The 15484-nt window shown below is 40.1% G+C and overlaps 1 protein-coding gene across 1 annotated transcript in view; it reads right to left on the bottom strand.

Annotated features, from left to right (window-relative positions):
• The window catches only part of rsrc1 (arginine/serine-rich coiled-coil 1), a 124629-nt gene that overhangs the window by 89224 nt on the left and 19921 nt on the right, over window positions 1-15484 (bottom strand). The window contains exon 4 of the mRNA XM_030743535.1: window positions 10212-10421. Coding sequence (XP_030599395.1) covers window positions 10212-10421 — 210 coding nt within the window. The remainder of the gene's footprint in view (window positions 1-10211; window positions 10422-15484) is intronic.

Raw genomic sequence — 15484 nt, 5'->3', positions numbered from 1 at the left:
AGGTGTGATTATCCCGGCTCTACCTTACAAGTGTACAGGCGGGATAAAGTGGCCACAAAGGCCAGCCTGTCACAGGCACCGGGCTCTGGTCTGCAGGTTATCAGGGTCCAGGGAGACACACCGCGTACATTGTTATTCATATCATCTACACACCGTTTTCTACTGTGCCTTTTTTACTTCTCTTCATGCACTCATTCCCCCCCTTCCGTGTCTGTGGTGTCAAACTGGCGTAAGCACCAGCCAGGGTAACTGTCTTTTTTTTTTTTCCCCCCCTCTCGTTCTGTCTGTCTGTCAGAAGACAAAACAACATGGCCCCAAGCACTCTGCAGTTTAGCCTACAGGGAGAAATGTCAGGAGCGCTTGTGTGTACGTGCATGCACGAGTGTGTGTATGTTTTTCTGTAGACTTCAAGGAAAAGTGGTAAAAAAAAGAAAAGTTAACCCAAGTCTTCAACTAATGCAAGAAGACAAACGAACAGAGCAAAGGCTAACACGCACACAAAAATGGCAAAGACAGTGTTTAACCTTACTCTTAAGAGCGGAATCTACTCCATTCTACTCTAAACACTTTATTGCTAGTGACCAAAATGTGCCAGAAGCACTGCAATGAGTCACTGAATGTCTCATCACATCTCTAGCTTATTTGCATAATTTGTTTAATTTTTAAAAAGTGCTGATTAAAATAGAAATATTACCAATTTGTGTTCATATTATAAGGATAATTTGCATATCTTTTTGTGTTAAATGCTTAAGAACTTTATCTTTTTAACAAAACTCACAAAGTTGTGTAGAAAAATGTTCACTTTTCTGAAAGTAAGCCACAAGTACCTCAGCATCTTGCTCAGTGTGCTGTAATATACTTTCTATACATTAGAGATTTCAACATTCAGTATGACCACAAATAAACTTCTCCTCTCTAATGCACACTCAATATACAGTAATTATGGCATATGTATACCTGCCAAAATGTGCGTGCCATAACACTGGCTCCAGTGGCATTTTTCATTCTGATTAATATGTGTTTGAAAATTTAACGAGATGATTTGCTACTCGGTTTCATTTTCTGAAATACTCCACCATTTTCCCCTAAAAACATTTTCCACATACAGCTCAGCACTGACAGATTTCAGTTGGCCTCCATCAGTGAGTGTGTACGTGGAGAAAAAAAAAAAAGAAGTGAATTATTTCACTCTGTTGATTAGACAGCAGTGCCCGCGATTTTTATACACACTGTACAGACTTTCCGTGTCGTCAGAACTGGGCATAGAAAGAAGCAGAAACAGAGAGTCTGACATACATAAAAAAAAGGGAGAAAAAGAAGAGAAGACTTTGAGTTACAGTAAGAAAATAAGCAATGAGAGACATACAGTATGATCTGAGAAAAGACTAGTAACTCATAGTAGCCTGGTATTAATTCCACATTATTACTCGTGCATCTAAACCCCAAGAAGAGCCGATATATCATACAAAAATTAAGATTGCACATACCCTATGGCAAAAAAGTGGACAGAGGGAGAAAAGTGAGCAGCACGTGTGTGTGTGTGTGTGTGTGTGTGCTAGGGAGAATGAGTGAGATGCAAGGTGGAATAACTCTATTAGAGAACCACAGGGACTACGCTGGCGAGAGAGCAAGACAGAGCACACGAGGATGAAGGAGAGCAAGAGTGAGCGAGACATTAGTACAAATGAATTAAACATCGGCCCAGAGATCTAAACTTCTGCTGAAAAAGAGGCAGACTAAATGGGTAGGAGGGAAGGAGGAAGAAGAAGAGGGAGGCTTCATAAATTTCTTGCGGCCACTAAATGTTCAATATAAGCTGTGCGAGGCTGCCAACTTTATCAGTGACACAAATGAGCGCATGCCCATTTGCGTGATTGGTGACTACGTTCACAACTCTTTTGTTTCAGCTCATTTTTGTGTGAAAGAAAACACTCCAAAAATGGCTGTCGATTTCAAAACTCCACTGAGGATGATTGTTATACACCGCTCTCAGGCAATATTTACTTCCTTACTTCCACAACTGAGTCATGGTACTTAACTGTATGCCTGGAAAGCTCTTTACCCAGTCTGAAGGAGGTATTCTTGCAATGATCAATGCCATTAGGGAAGACCTGCAGAGCCGTATTTCTGTCTAGGACCAGCAGAGGTCAAATGCATGGTGAAAGGTACTCCTCAGCTATCTGAAAACCATCTCATCTCTTCCTCTTTTTCATGTTATTTTGTCAGTTCAACTAAAAAGAACATCTCTTTCTATAAGGTTTTCTCACTCTCGGCCTTCCTCATAAAGACTTCAGTCAACACCTTTCCTTGCCTCTGGTGCAGATGAATAAGCACTGGAGCCTGGAGAAAATTAAACATTAACAGTATGTCTCTTTTACACATCATTCTGCATAACAGTCTTCTCGTTTAGCTCCCATCCTTGCCTTCAACACCACTCCTCAACATCACTCCTCCAAACCAAACTACACAGCTTTTCCAGACAGGGAGAGCGAGGAAAATACTGAGGGCAGAAAAACACATTTTGTCGACAAGCACAACATAACCCTCCTAAATCGGGGCTGGCCTGACATGTTTGCTGCTCATAACCTGCTGCTTATAATCCTGCCTGCATCCTCTCCTGATCCATAAAGCAGAGCAGCCAGCCACTTAAACAGCAGCCAGGACTGCCATCACTAGCTCCTGCTAAGAAAAGGCCATAAAATGAGGAGAGGAGAGGAGCGGCAAAGAGAGAAGAGGAGAAAATAAAAGAGAGGAACAGGGTAATTGGATTGGGGGATCTTCTATTTGGCCAGGTCTGGTCTCTGTCATCACGCTCCAGGCCTGGCTTCTCTCCGTGCCTACAGTAGGTCTCAAACACATCAATACACTCACAAACAAATGAATACACACACACACTTCCCTAGATGTGTAACTGCACTGAATTGCTACCAAGTCGTCCTGTGCACTGCTATAGCTTGCAGGGTGTTTAGTGTGCAGTTTTTCTTTTTCTTTTTTCTTTTTTTTTTTATAAGAGTGTTTGCATACTCCCTTAACAACTCACTAAATGGTTAAACAGATTACAGAGCGCAGTAAGTGGATTGTCACAGCTCTCTATCGCTCACTCAGGGTGCCTCTCCTGTGATAAAAAGTGGCCCGATTTCTCCCTCTCACGCTCTGTCTATACACACGCACACGCACACGCACACACACACACACACACACACACACACACACACACACACACACACACACACACACACACACACACACCAGTTTACATAGGAAGAGCGGTCATTCTCAGCCAAACGTGTATAGAAAACCCTGTGATGCATTTCAGTAATATTAATAGTTAATAACAGTCTAAAAATCATAGCATATATTATTGTAACAATTATCACCATTGATGACTTTTGGTTTTGCTTTCACTTAGAGTGATATCTTTCAATCTGTTTCTGTAAAAAGTCTGCACCACCTGGCTTTGGCAGTATCTTGAAATAAGGCTAATTAATAAGGATAATCTCTCATGGCCTGGGACTGCTGTTTAATCTCCCAAAGCTGAGACAAAGTTTCAATTTCAGTTTTAATCGGACTTTACCCATACCCATCCACTATTTCAGTAAAAATACTGACACAGGCAAAGAAATGTAAATGAGTGAAAGCTGACCTTTTTCTACACATTTTTTTTTAAAGCAGACAACCAGAACCAAAGATATTTTCCCACACCGTCCAACCATCCCCAACAAGCACTAATTATGTGTTTCACGTTTGCACAAACAGTCCAAGTGACATAAATTTCAGAAATGGGTCACACCCACAGACTGAATGCACTGTCTTTGTCTCCTCTTTGCATCATACGTGGCACTTAAGAACCATTAATAGCCCCAGACTGGCAAGGACTAAAGAAAATTTCTGGCGCCACAAGTTGCACAGTTCTTCTTGGAGGAATCCTATGATGATAACTTTTTGATAAAGTTGCATTTTTTTTTTCCACCTTTTTTTTTTTTTTGCCTTAAACTGAGTTTGGGAGATGGGGCACAGAGTCTATTCAGGTGACCTGCTTTCAGAGTTCATCTTGCTTCATTGTGTTGGTCTAACAAGGAATTTGACAGCCATGTAGTGATCTAGATGTAGAGTTAGTCTATTTTTAATGGCCAGGTTGTTTTGTATCCAATCTATGCTCATGTTAAAAAAAAAGAAAAAGAAAAAACAGTTAATGACTACATGCAGCCATAGGCCAAGAACTGCTACAGCTGCACCAAACTGTGTGTGCATTCATCTACTGGGACCATCTACTGAGTGTGTGTCTGTGTGTACATGCTCGCTGTCCACTCTTTGCATGTAGGCATCACTCCTATTTCAGCCACCCAGCCCCCACCCAAAGTACACACACGCACACCTACTCCTCTTCAGCTTCACCAGCGTCTCATCTTGCTCCTGGCCACTAGGCTACCCCCCTTGATGCACACACAAATAAAACACACACTTACAGCTCATTGATTTAAGTCAATGTGAGTGTATCCTAACCTTCCGAGGACGGTGTTTGAAGTCTCTCTTACCTCCCCAGACCCGCTCCCAGAGCCAGACACAGCCTAGAGTCCTGCAAGAGTGCAGTCAAACACACATACAACACACACAGAGAAGCAGCAGCTAGTGGTCCCATGCACACCACCCATACACACATTCCCACCAGGCTGAGAGGATGCCGCAGGCAGGGGCTACACACCCACAAACACACACACAAACACACTTACTTTCTCTGTGTATTACCAACACTAATGAGCTGATAGATGTTCAACAGAAGCAAAGAAGCAGACAATCATTTCCTCAGAGTAAGGCAAGAAGGGAGAGAAAAATCAACAGTAGTAAGTGAAAATGTGTGTGTGCTACTGTCTAGGGTCTTGTTTTATTTTCTCTCTGCCTCACAGCATCCAGGCTTCCAGAGGTTAAGGCTGAGCAATGGAGCAAAGCTAGCCAAACTGAGGCCTGCAGGTCCTGCTGGGACCCCTGCGGTGAGGTTGGGTTCTGTTTAGTTTGTCAGCAGGGAAAACAGACTAATGAGAGGAATTACTAAACAATCACATTCACAGAAAGAAACGGGAATGGGTGGGTTGGTGAGCATGGTTTCTTCTATAAATTTGGCAGGAAAATGTGCTTTATATTAAAAGGTTTATTTACAAAAGCTCCACCAAGATGAACTAAGTTGTCCTGTTTTATCCAAATCATCAATGTTGTTGAATTGCTGTTCCTCTCAAGCAGAAAAAAAAAAAAAAACTCCTAAATGATTCTCTCATAGACAAGGAAATAAAAAAAAGGGCTATAATGAAATATAGGCTGCCTTTTCATTTCTTTAACCCTAAGCTCATTATACGAACTCCATTTACATGCATAGGGAAAAGATGGCTCTCTGCAGCCACGAGGTCTCCGTGCTGCTCTCTGTGCCTCAGTTACCCAGCCTGTGCCCATTTCTTACTCAAATTACATTAAATTGAGTAAGATGAACCAACGTGTTCCCGTGACCCGGCATGGACAAGGAGTTCAGCCTAATTGGACAGACCTCTCAGACTGAGCATGTGAAGCAAGGCAGCCAGCCCACGTTCTTCCAGTACCTCTATGATCCGCTACAGAGAAAAAAGGTCAGCACCACCCAAAGCAAAGGGTGAAGACTCCTCCGAAAGATGGAGAAAATCTTTGAGGAAGGTGTTGCGTTAGAGAAAGTTGAGCGACACAGAAAGAAAAAGGGAAATGAGTAAGAGTATGCACACCTGTGCGTATGGTGTATGCATGCATTAACAATATGTTGAAATGCAGAAAAACTGCAACCTGACTGTTCTCCATCCATGACCTAACAAAATTCCTTCAAGCCTGATCAAAGCCTGAACCACTACAGCACTTAATGATGCCAAACCCCTTAAAGGACTTATTTCCAACTATGCAATTTGGTTGTAATTTAAGGAAAAAAATAAATAACTAAAAAGCTTAAAACCCTGTCACTTTCTGTGAAGAAACAGCCATCTGTTACTGCAAGATTCTCAGTTTCTGCTCATTAATCACAGGTGAGAATTGGGTCGGAACATCAGGTGAAAGACGCTGTTACATTCAAATTAAACTTCTGTCAGTTATCTGCCTGGGGGCAGATGAGCAGTTGTTAACACGACACACTGTTTACCTCTTCTACTCTGTTTCAGGGAATAGGAAAAAACTGACAAATAACAGTAATAAAATGAAGCTGGACCTGGGCACAAGCAATTATCAGAATGTATCTGGTATGCTGCAAAACTAATTTGTTTATATTTTTGCCTTATAGCCTGTATTTTCATGTATGTCTGCACATTTTGATAGATCTCCGAACATACTCCCCATTTTCCTGAAAGAAAAGAATGAGGGGTGGCTCAAGATTTTTGCACAGTCAAGTGGACCTGTGCACAGGTTTGAGCATTTAGTATTTGTGTTCATTTAGGCGATACACTAACAGCTGTTTCGAGGACCGCAAATGCAGTCCAGGTTTTGCTCATCTAATCTGTTCTCCTTGAACTTCACCCCTGGCATATTTCATTAGTTGTGGAAAATTTATTAAGTCAGGTAAGTTTAAAAAAGGAAAAAAAAAAAACCTCATAGCTTGTTGAAATATAATTTAGAGAATAAACGGTTCATAATGTCTTTATGAAATTTGTTAAATCATTTCAGGTTTTTATCCATTAAAAGCAAGTTTTCTCAATCACTGTCATTATAGCTCATGAAGAGACATGTTCATCAAAGGGTACCTGAGGCACACGTGATTGGGCGATGAGGTTATGTCAAACATAAAATATATTTAAAACTACTGGTACATTTAGCTTAATACTGAGTAACAACGATACACAGCACACAAGCATGCCCTACTGTTGAGAAAACTGTCAATGAAAAGAAAAAGGCAAACAGCGTTAGTGGTGGTTAAATTAAAAGGAAACTAACGCTGTCTCTGTAAGTACAAACCCAGATGCTTATTCAGAGCAAAGTTGACCTACTAACCTTGCACACAAGCCTGTGTAAACACACACACACATGCATACAAGTACACACACAACCCTACAATCACCCACTTACCCTTTGCCACTGGTGAAAAGCAACAAGATCTCTTAACAACAGCTCGTCTTTTTCAATAAATTTTGCATGAAAACATGCCGCTGGAGCACCAAGTTGCCTGCTGTCATACTAGAGGAGTCTTAAATGTTTAATGACAACAACACCAAACACATGTGCGCGCACACAGAGTCGGTGTCAGGGTGCCGCTCTGAGGGGCCCCTCTTTCATCCTGACAGACACTATAAAGCTCCTGAGTCTCTTCTCCACCCCGCCCCACCATCAGCATAGCACCGCTGTACTCCTCTCCTATCACCCAGCAAGAAAACGTGGATGTAAATGAGGTCGGAGCATAACAGTGTGTGCGAGTGTGCAGGTGTTTGTGTTCAAGTGGTGAGGATCAGGGGCTTACACAGACCCTACCCCCACTGCCATAAAGAACAGAACAAGAATGAAAATGGAAAAAGAAGAGGAAGAGGCTTGTCACAGGATATACAGTAAAAAGGGGAAAAAATGTTTTACATATTCCTAAAACATCTCATTGCTTCTGCCTTTCTTCTGCTAAAAGAGGACACATTAGGCACCTAAACTCCTGTGAGAACATCTGGCGAATAACAAGAACATCTGCATCAAGCAGGTTTTGGACCATAATAATATCCCATCAAGATGTACAAGTAGAAATGGCAGCCATACTGACAGCTATCCAACCTGTTGTTGCGCTGACTGTTAAAAAAGTCAAAATTAAGCTGAAAAATGACCTTTTTCATAGATTTATTTTCATCTCAAAAACTATTAATTTAAAGTGAAAGCCATCAAGTGCAATTGTCTATTTTAAAGTAATATACATCACATTATTTAGAGAATAATGTCTTTAATAACTACCTAATATCATTAAAGCATCTCCAATAATTATAACTTGAAAAGACAAGTTATTTATATTTTACCTTTCAAAGAATGAGGAACCATATTAATTCCCTGATATAACTAAAAGAAAAGATCATCTTTAAACACTGTACACATGTAAAACGTAGACATTTTAGCAAAGAGCTGTTGCATCGCATTGCAACAGATTTCACAGTTGTACCTATTAAAGTGGCTACTGACTCGATACGCCACATCATTTATTGGGTCAGCGCCATATGTCGAAATTATTCAATCTTCAAACCTCCACAGGTTTAGGCAGTGTGAAATAAATCAGCACTGCCACAGGTGGAAATGCACGCGCGCGCACACACACACACACTCACCCCAACAAACTTACACAAATATGCACACAGACAAGCTAAAGCAGGGTCAGAGATAAAAGAAGAGATTCCTATCAATGCTAAAGGATATTGAAGTCTTAATAAGAAAATGGATATAGTCTGCTGGCCTTACATTTCACTGTTAGCTTTATTTGTTTTCCTGATACTGATCTAAGAAAGGCAATATGTAATGGCGTCAAATAAATGGAACACTTTTGCTTTAAAAGCAAATATCCAGGCTCTGGCCACACAGAGAAATCTTGAGGTCCAAGCTTTTCACTGATGACCAATCAGAGAGTGATGAAATGTGTTATTATCAACAAATAAGTCCCATCTTTAATTCTAAATAAACAAGAAACCACATCCTGAATAATCCAGAAATGTTTAACAATATTCCTGATCATGCTTATGTTTCCCTCAATCTCATCTATATACAATACTTCCTACATACATAAAATTCATGTTCACAAAGATAAGATTTTCTTCTGTTATTAGCATATACTTCACTTAATGAGACAGTGCACAGACAAAGTTGTTTGAGTGTGTTAACAAAACAAAAAGTTCTTAGATATACTATACTGCATTTTTTGGTTTCTTACAGCCACTGCTATAAGTTTCCTCATCTGACTGCACAGTTGCATCAAGAATACATCTGAGGAATGGAGATTTTAGTCAGATCAAACAGTTATAAAATCATAAGCTGTCGTACGGCTATTACTGCATGTTCTGTAAGAAAGAAAAAAAATTAAAAGCCTAGAAAATACTCCCTCAAAATGTTTTCTCCCAGAAAACTTTATGCGCAAAGTTTAAACATAATATAAGCATTCCTTAAAACCAGAGCTTTTTCAGTTAATCTGACAATGAATTCTTCAACTAATCATTTATCCAAAATTGAAAAGTGCCGATGACAATTTCCTGGAGCTGAAGATGATGCCCGCCTGTCTACAACCAGCATTAATACCACATTTGCCACTTAATTTTCAGTTAATGAACTAATCACTTAATCGACAGGTCTTTTTTTCTACGGTGAAATAAATTCAGCCTATCCATGAGTTTCCATGAAAGTAACATGGGGGACTAAAGTCTTGTAAACTGTTGTGTAGCACAACAGCTGCTCTGTATCACTCTTGGGATCCACAGCTTAATGCACACATCTGTGCCATTCAATGTGACAGGCAACAACCGAGTACCAGTCGTATTACAGTGGCCTCCAATCACATTAGAGAATGCAACATTGGAGGAGGGATTGAGAGTGCTATACCGGCAGACGCAAAGAGAGGCCTCTAAGGTGGTTATACCTGTAGTGGAGTGTACACTTGTTAATACACTGAACCTGTTCCTCGTCTGTATTACAGTCTTTAGAAGACATAAACTTGCAAGTAAAGATGTCCTTTGCCAACTTTTCTAACTTTAATAAGGCACTCTTGGTTATTGTTTTTTTCCTGGCATAGGCAACAAAGACATTTGGAGGTGTATATAATCTTGTTATGTTTCTAGACTTATTGCTGCAGGGTCCAGAGGGTGAAAAGTGCAGTTAAAGACATCAGAAATCATCTGGTGACCAAAACATTCAGTAAAAACTGAACCTGTGCCACATTCCTAACTACCATCTATTTTTATATCATCGTGAGATTTTCTCTTTCAAGAGGGAACTATATCACATTACACAGGCCCGTGCTGCCCAGTACTTGATGGCAAAGAGAAATGAAGAAAGAAAAGGAATGCTGGATTGATGGATGGAAGGATCGAGTGATGGATGGACGGCTGGAGCAGCTGAGACCGAGCTCCACATTTACGTCTGTATTACACCAATCAACATATTCTGCTCTCCTGTGGTGCCGTGGAGTCGACGGTACTAAGACTTTTTTGGGTATCTTTGTGTCTCTGCGTGCTGTCATCTCACAAATAAAAGGATAATATTCCACCTACCCCTTTTTCTCTGCCTTATCTTTACTCTTGTCCTTCTCTCTGTCCTTGTCTCTGTCTCGTCCTCTCTCCTTGTCTTTTTCCCTGTCCCGGTCACGGCCCTTGCGCCGGCTCCGGTCGCGCTCTCTGCTGCGGCTCCGTTTGCGACTGTGGCTACCTCGACGGCTGTGACTGCCGCTCTTACTGCGAGAACGCTGGTGGCGAGAATGAGACCTAAAAGAGATGAGAGGTAAAATTAAAGCAGATAAACCACTTGATATTCTTGTTCTCATTTTTGGCACAGTGAATAAGACAAGAAAAGCACCGTTTTATTTTATCTACTCACTTTCTGCCATGTAAATGTCTATATTTCCCAGAATACCTTTTAATCACTAAATGTCTAATCAAATGTGGCTGAAATTGTTTCACACCACAAAAGTGTGGCAGGGGTGATGGGAAACAGAAATAGGAACAGTACGTGAAATACAATTCAGTTTTATTTATATAGCACCAAATCATAACAGGAATCACCTCAAGGTGCTTTATTTTGTAAGGTAAAGACCTTACAAAGTAAGACAGAAATTTTCAGAACTGGAATCCAAAGCAAAGCGATAACAACTAAGGGAAATGAAACACAACACAGTCCAAACTTTAGGAGATGGTGACTTCACACTACGGCATAACGAGATCCCTGTCCAAAAATCTGGTAAGGCCACAGCTCTGACCGTAATGTTGCAATATAATGTCGGAGGCTGGAGGATTCCTTTCCTACTTCTAGACTATACCAGCGACAGAGAACCGATTCACAGTTCACTTTGTTCACATACAGCAGTGGACACAAGTGGATGGATATTAGTTCACATTTAAAATGATTTTAAGTCATTCCCTTTTTCAAACTTTGGATTTTCAAGCTGTTTCTATACTGTATGTGCAACGCAGCTTCCAATCCAATCCAATAACACTTTATTTATAAAGGGGCTAAAGTGCTATACAGCATGACTATATTATATATTATATTATATATATATATATATATATATATATATATATATATATATATATATATATATATATATATATATATATATATATATATAAATAAAAATACACAAAACATTTAAACACAGCTCACAGACTCGGCGTTTTACTTGGTGTTAAAAGCCAAAGGGAAAAGGCAAGATTTTAAAAGTGATTTAAAATGAGTGAGTCATGAGGCCTGTCTAACATGCAGTGGCAGATCATTCCACAGATTTAGTGCTGCAACAGCGAAAGCTGACCTTAAGCCTAGTTTTAGGCACTGTCAGTCAGGAGCAGCTTGTCTGCTGACCTGGGAGACCGTGTGGGAGTATATGACTGTAGCACCTCAGAGAGGTAAGGTGGGGCAAGTCCATTTCAAGTCCAGCTTAAGTATACCAGCTAAGTTCATTGTTGAGTTTTTCTATACATATATAAAAAAAACAAAAACCCCAGCGCTTATGCCCGACAAAGGATCAATTTAGGCCACTCGAGCTGCCAGGCTTTCAAACACTAGTGGAAATCCTGCATAGCAACACTTTGAGGCTTGCATCTGCTAAAACACAAAATGAAACTCTCCAAGATCAAATTTCACAGGAGTTGATAAATTCATCCTTCACTGGGCCAGCGTAATAATAGTTATATACAACCCCACACACCATAAACACACACACACAGAAAACCACACCGACACTTTAGAAATTGAGCCAATTAGAGGCTGGCTCAGAGGAAGACCTATCATCAGTATTGATCCTGACACTGGCCCTCTGGTCTCAAAGAGATTTGCAGTGCGAGATTTACTTTGTTAGCCATGACACACAAACATACATTTTGAACACAGAAAAGGGAAAATTCAAAGTTCAATTTATATCTCAATGAGCTACATACGTAAAGACATGTAATACTGAAATATAAACTTATTGATGTGTCATTGCACGTTCCTATCAATGCAGAAACGTGCTGCAAGTGTTTGTGTGTGTGTGCGCGAGGGGGGAAAGCTCATGATTTGAAACCCCAGTAGAAATCGGCAGCTGAGATGCCGTTATTTTCCATCATCTATCATTTTATTGATTTGTCTATAAAAACAGTCAAACCTGCTGTCCACGAGCTTTATTGCTTTCCCCCCTTTATTAGTTTGCAGTTTGGGACATCCAGAGCTGTCTCTCTGCCGACAGAAAACTAATCATTTTCTTCAGACGCCTGTCACCATCCTAACAGACAACACTCTGACAACTGTTGCAATCAATTAGGCCGGGGCAATCCTGATCATCGGAGAGTCGCTGCTCTGTTTCTGCACTCTAAGTCTCCATAGCAAGAAAAAAAAAAAAAAAAAAAATCCGTATTTGAAGTTCTTTTCTTTTTTCTTTTTTTTTGAGATGGTGAAGTGAAATCTAAAAAACAAAAACAAAAAAAACAAAACAAAACAAAAAAACATTAAGTGAAAGGAAAAATGTCTCAGAAGCAAAAAAAAAAAAATCAAGCACTTTCCAATATCTTTGAAGCAATTAGTGTACACATACAGGTGCTGGTCATAAAATTAGAATATCATAAAAAAGTTGATTTATTTCAGTAATTCCATTCAAAAAGTGAAACTTGTATATTATATTCATTCATTACACACAGACTGATATATTTCAAATGTTTGTTGCTTTTAATTTTGATGATCATAACTGACAACTAATGAAAACCCCAAATTCAGTATCTCAGAAAATTAGAATATTGTGAAAAGGTTCAATACTGAAGACACCTGGTGCCACACTCTAATCAGTTAATTAACTCAAAACACCTGAAAACACCTTTAAATGGTCTCTCAATCTAGTTCTGTAGGATACACAATCATGGGGAAGACTGCTGACGACCTTTGACACCTTGCACAAGGAGAGCAAGACACAAAAGGTCATTGCTAAAGAGGCTGCTGTTCACAGAGCTCTGTGTCCAAGCACATTAATAGAGAGGCGAAGGGAAGGAAAAGATGTGGTAGAAAAAACTGTACAAGCAATAGGGATAATTGCACCCTGGAGAGGATTGTGGAACAAACCCATTCAAAAATGTGGGGGAGATTCACAAAGAGTGGACTGCAGCTGGAGTCAGTGCTTCAAGAACCACCATGCACAGACGTATGCAGACATGGGTTTCAGCTGTCGCAGTCCTTGTGTCGAGCCACTCTTGAACAAGAGACGGCGTCAGAAGCATCTCGCCTGGACTAAAGACAAAAAGGACTGGACTGCTGCTGACTGCTCCAAAGTTATGTTCTCTGATCAAAGTAAACTTTGCATTTCCTTTGGAAATCAAGGTCCCAGAGTCTGGAGGAAGAGAGGAGAGGCACAGAATCCACGTTGCTTGAGGTCCAGTGTAAAGTTTCCACAGTCAGTGATGGTTTGGGGTGCCATGTCATCTGCTGGTGTTGGTCCACTGTGTTTTCTGAGGTCCAAGGTCAACATAGCCATCTACCAGGAAGTTTTAGAGCACTTCATGCTTCCTGCTGCTGACCAACTTTATGGAGATGCAGATTTCATTTTCCAACAGGACTTGGCACCTGCACACAGTGCCAAAGCTACCAGTACCTGCTTTAAGGACCATGGTATCCCTGCTCTTAATTGGCCAGCAAACTCACCTGACCTTAACCCCATAGAAAATCTATGGGCTATTGTGAAGAGGAAGATGCTATACACCAGACCCAACAATTCAGAAGAGCTGAAGGCCACTATCAGAGCAACCTGGGCTCTCATAACACCTGAGCAGTGCCACAGACTGATCGACTCCATGCCATGCCGCATTGCTGCAGTAATCCAGGCAAAAGGAGCCCCAACTAAGTATTGAGTGCTGTACATGCTCATACTTTTCATGTTCATACTTTTCAGTTGGCCAACATTTCTAAAAATCCTTTTCTTGTATTGGTCTTAAGTAATATTCTAATTTTCTGAGATACTGAATTTGGGGTTTTCATTAGTTGTCAGTTATAATCATCAAAATTAAAAGGAACAAACATTTGAAATATATCAGTCTGTGTGTAATGAATGAATATACAAGTTTCACTTTTTGAATGAAATTACTGAAATAAAACTTTTTCTTGATATTCTAAGTTTATGACCAGCACCTGTACATAAATCAGTTACAACCTAGTAAAATGAACTCCATGCTTATCATATATCCAATGAAACACTGCAATTGGGGCAACAACTGATATACTGATTATTCTGCTGGTATTTTCTTATGACAAAATTGTAGAGAACAATGAAAAAAAACTGTCCGTTCCAGTTTCCCCACAACTCTGAGGTGAAATCTTCAAATGTATTTTATTCCAGAATCACATTAACATAAACTGTTGCATTAAAGGCACCCAAAACCAACCAGCTAATTTCATGTTGATCAACTTATCAATTAACAGACTACCAATACTATTTTAATACTACAGTTATCTGAAAAGCTACAATAACCCCTTTGCTTTATAATTTTTTTTGCAGAACAAAAACGAAAGCAGTAATTTAGGGTGATTATCAACAATAACAGTTATATGTCTGATTCAGAGGTAAAAGTGAAAGCAGTCTTTAGTCACAGGACATTTGATTAGTGTGTTAAATACAGTCTTTACTGGAACTATAATTCAGCCAGACAGGGAATCACTTCTAGAGGGAAAAAAACAAAAAAAAACAAAAACAAAAGAAAGAAAAACCTTGCAGTTTTGGGAGGTATAGAGTCTCCAAGTGAGATAATCCATCAGTGGCCCTAACTGACCTTGGAATGAGTGAATATATGAGTTGACAATATGTCTGTATGTTTTTAATCAGCAGTACATGAGGAAAAATACAAAAGAGTTGCAGTGTTCCAAGTCCTAGTCCTATATTTACAGCCAAGCAAGTTGTGGTCAGAAGCAGCAGATCCAATAAATAGAACTTCCCTCTCTCCCTCTTTCTCTGTCTCCCGTTCCCTTTCTCCCTCTGATGGCAAAGAAAACAGTCCACTTCTGGGGTGTGCAGCAAATTAAATTTACTGTAGTTAATAGAGTGAGCCTATGCTGCTAAATGTCAATTTCCTGACCAAGTCCTTCCCCTTGGAGAATGATTAGCTAATTTAAGGCTGGGGATAAATGGGCTAATGCAGGACACACACAGATAAACAGCCACAGTTGGACCCCATTCCAAGCCCTTCCCCTGCTTTACATTTTATTGGCCTTATTATCTCCAGGGAAAATGGGTCCCCCTATGACCTAAACATATTTTCATTTCTAATAAAAGGCCCTCGCTGGTTGCCCCCATGTGCAGACCGCCTCCCTCCACACACAT

This window comes from Archocentrus centrarchus, chromosome 13 (genome assembly GCF_007364275.1).
Source record: "Archocentrus centrarchus isolate MPI-CPG fArcCen1 chromosome 13, fArcCen1, whole genome shotgun sequence".
Classification (NCBI taxonomy): domain Eukaryota; kingdom Metazoa; phylum Chordata; class Actinopteri; order Cichliformes; family Cichlidae; genus Archocentrus; species Archocentrus centrarchus.
This window is presented reverse-complemented; position numbering and strand designations above follow the sequence as displayed.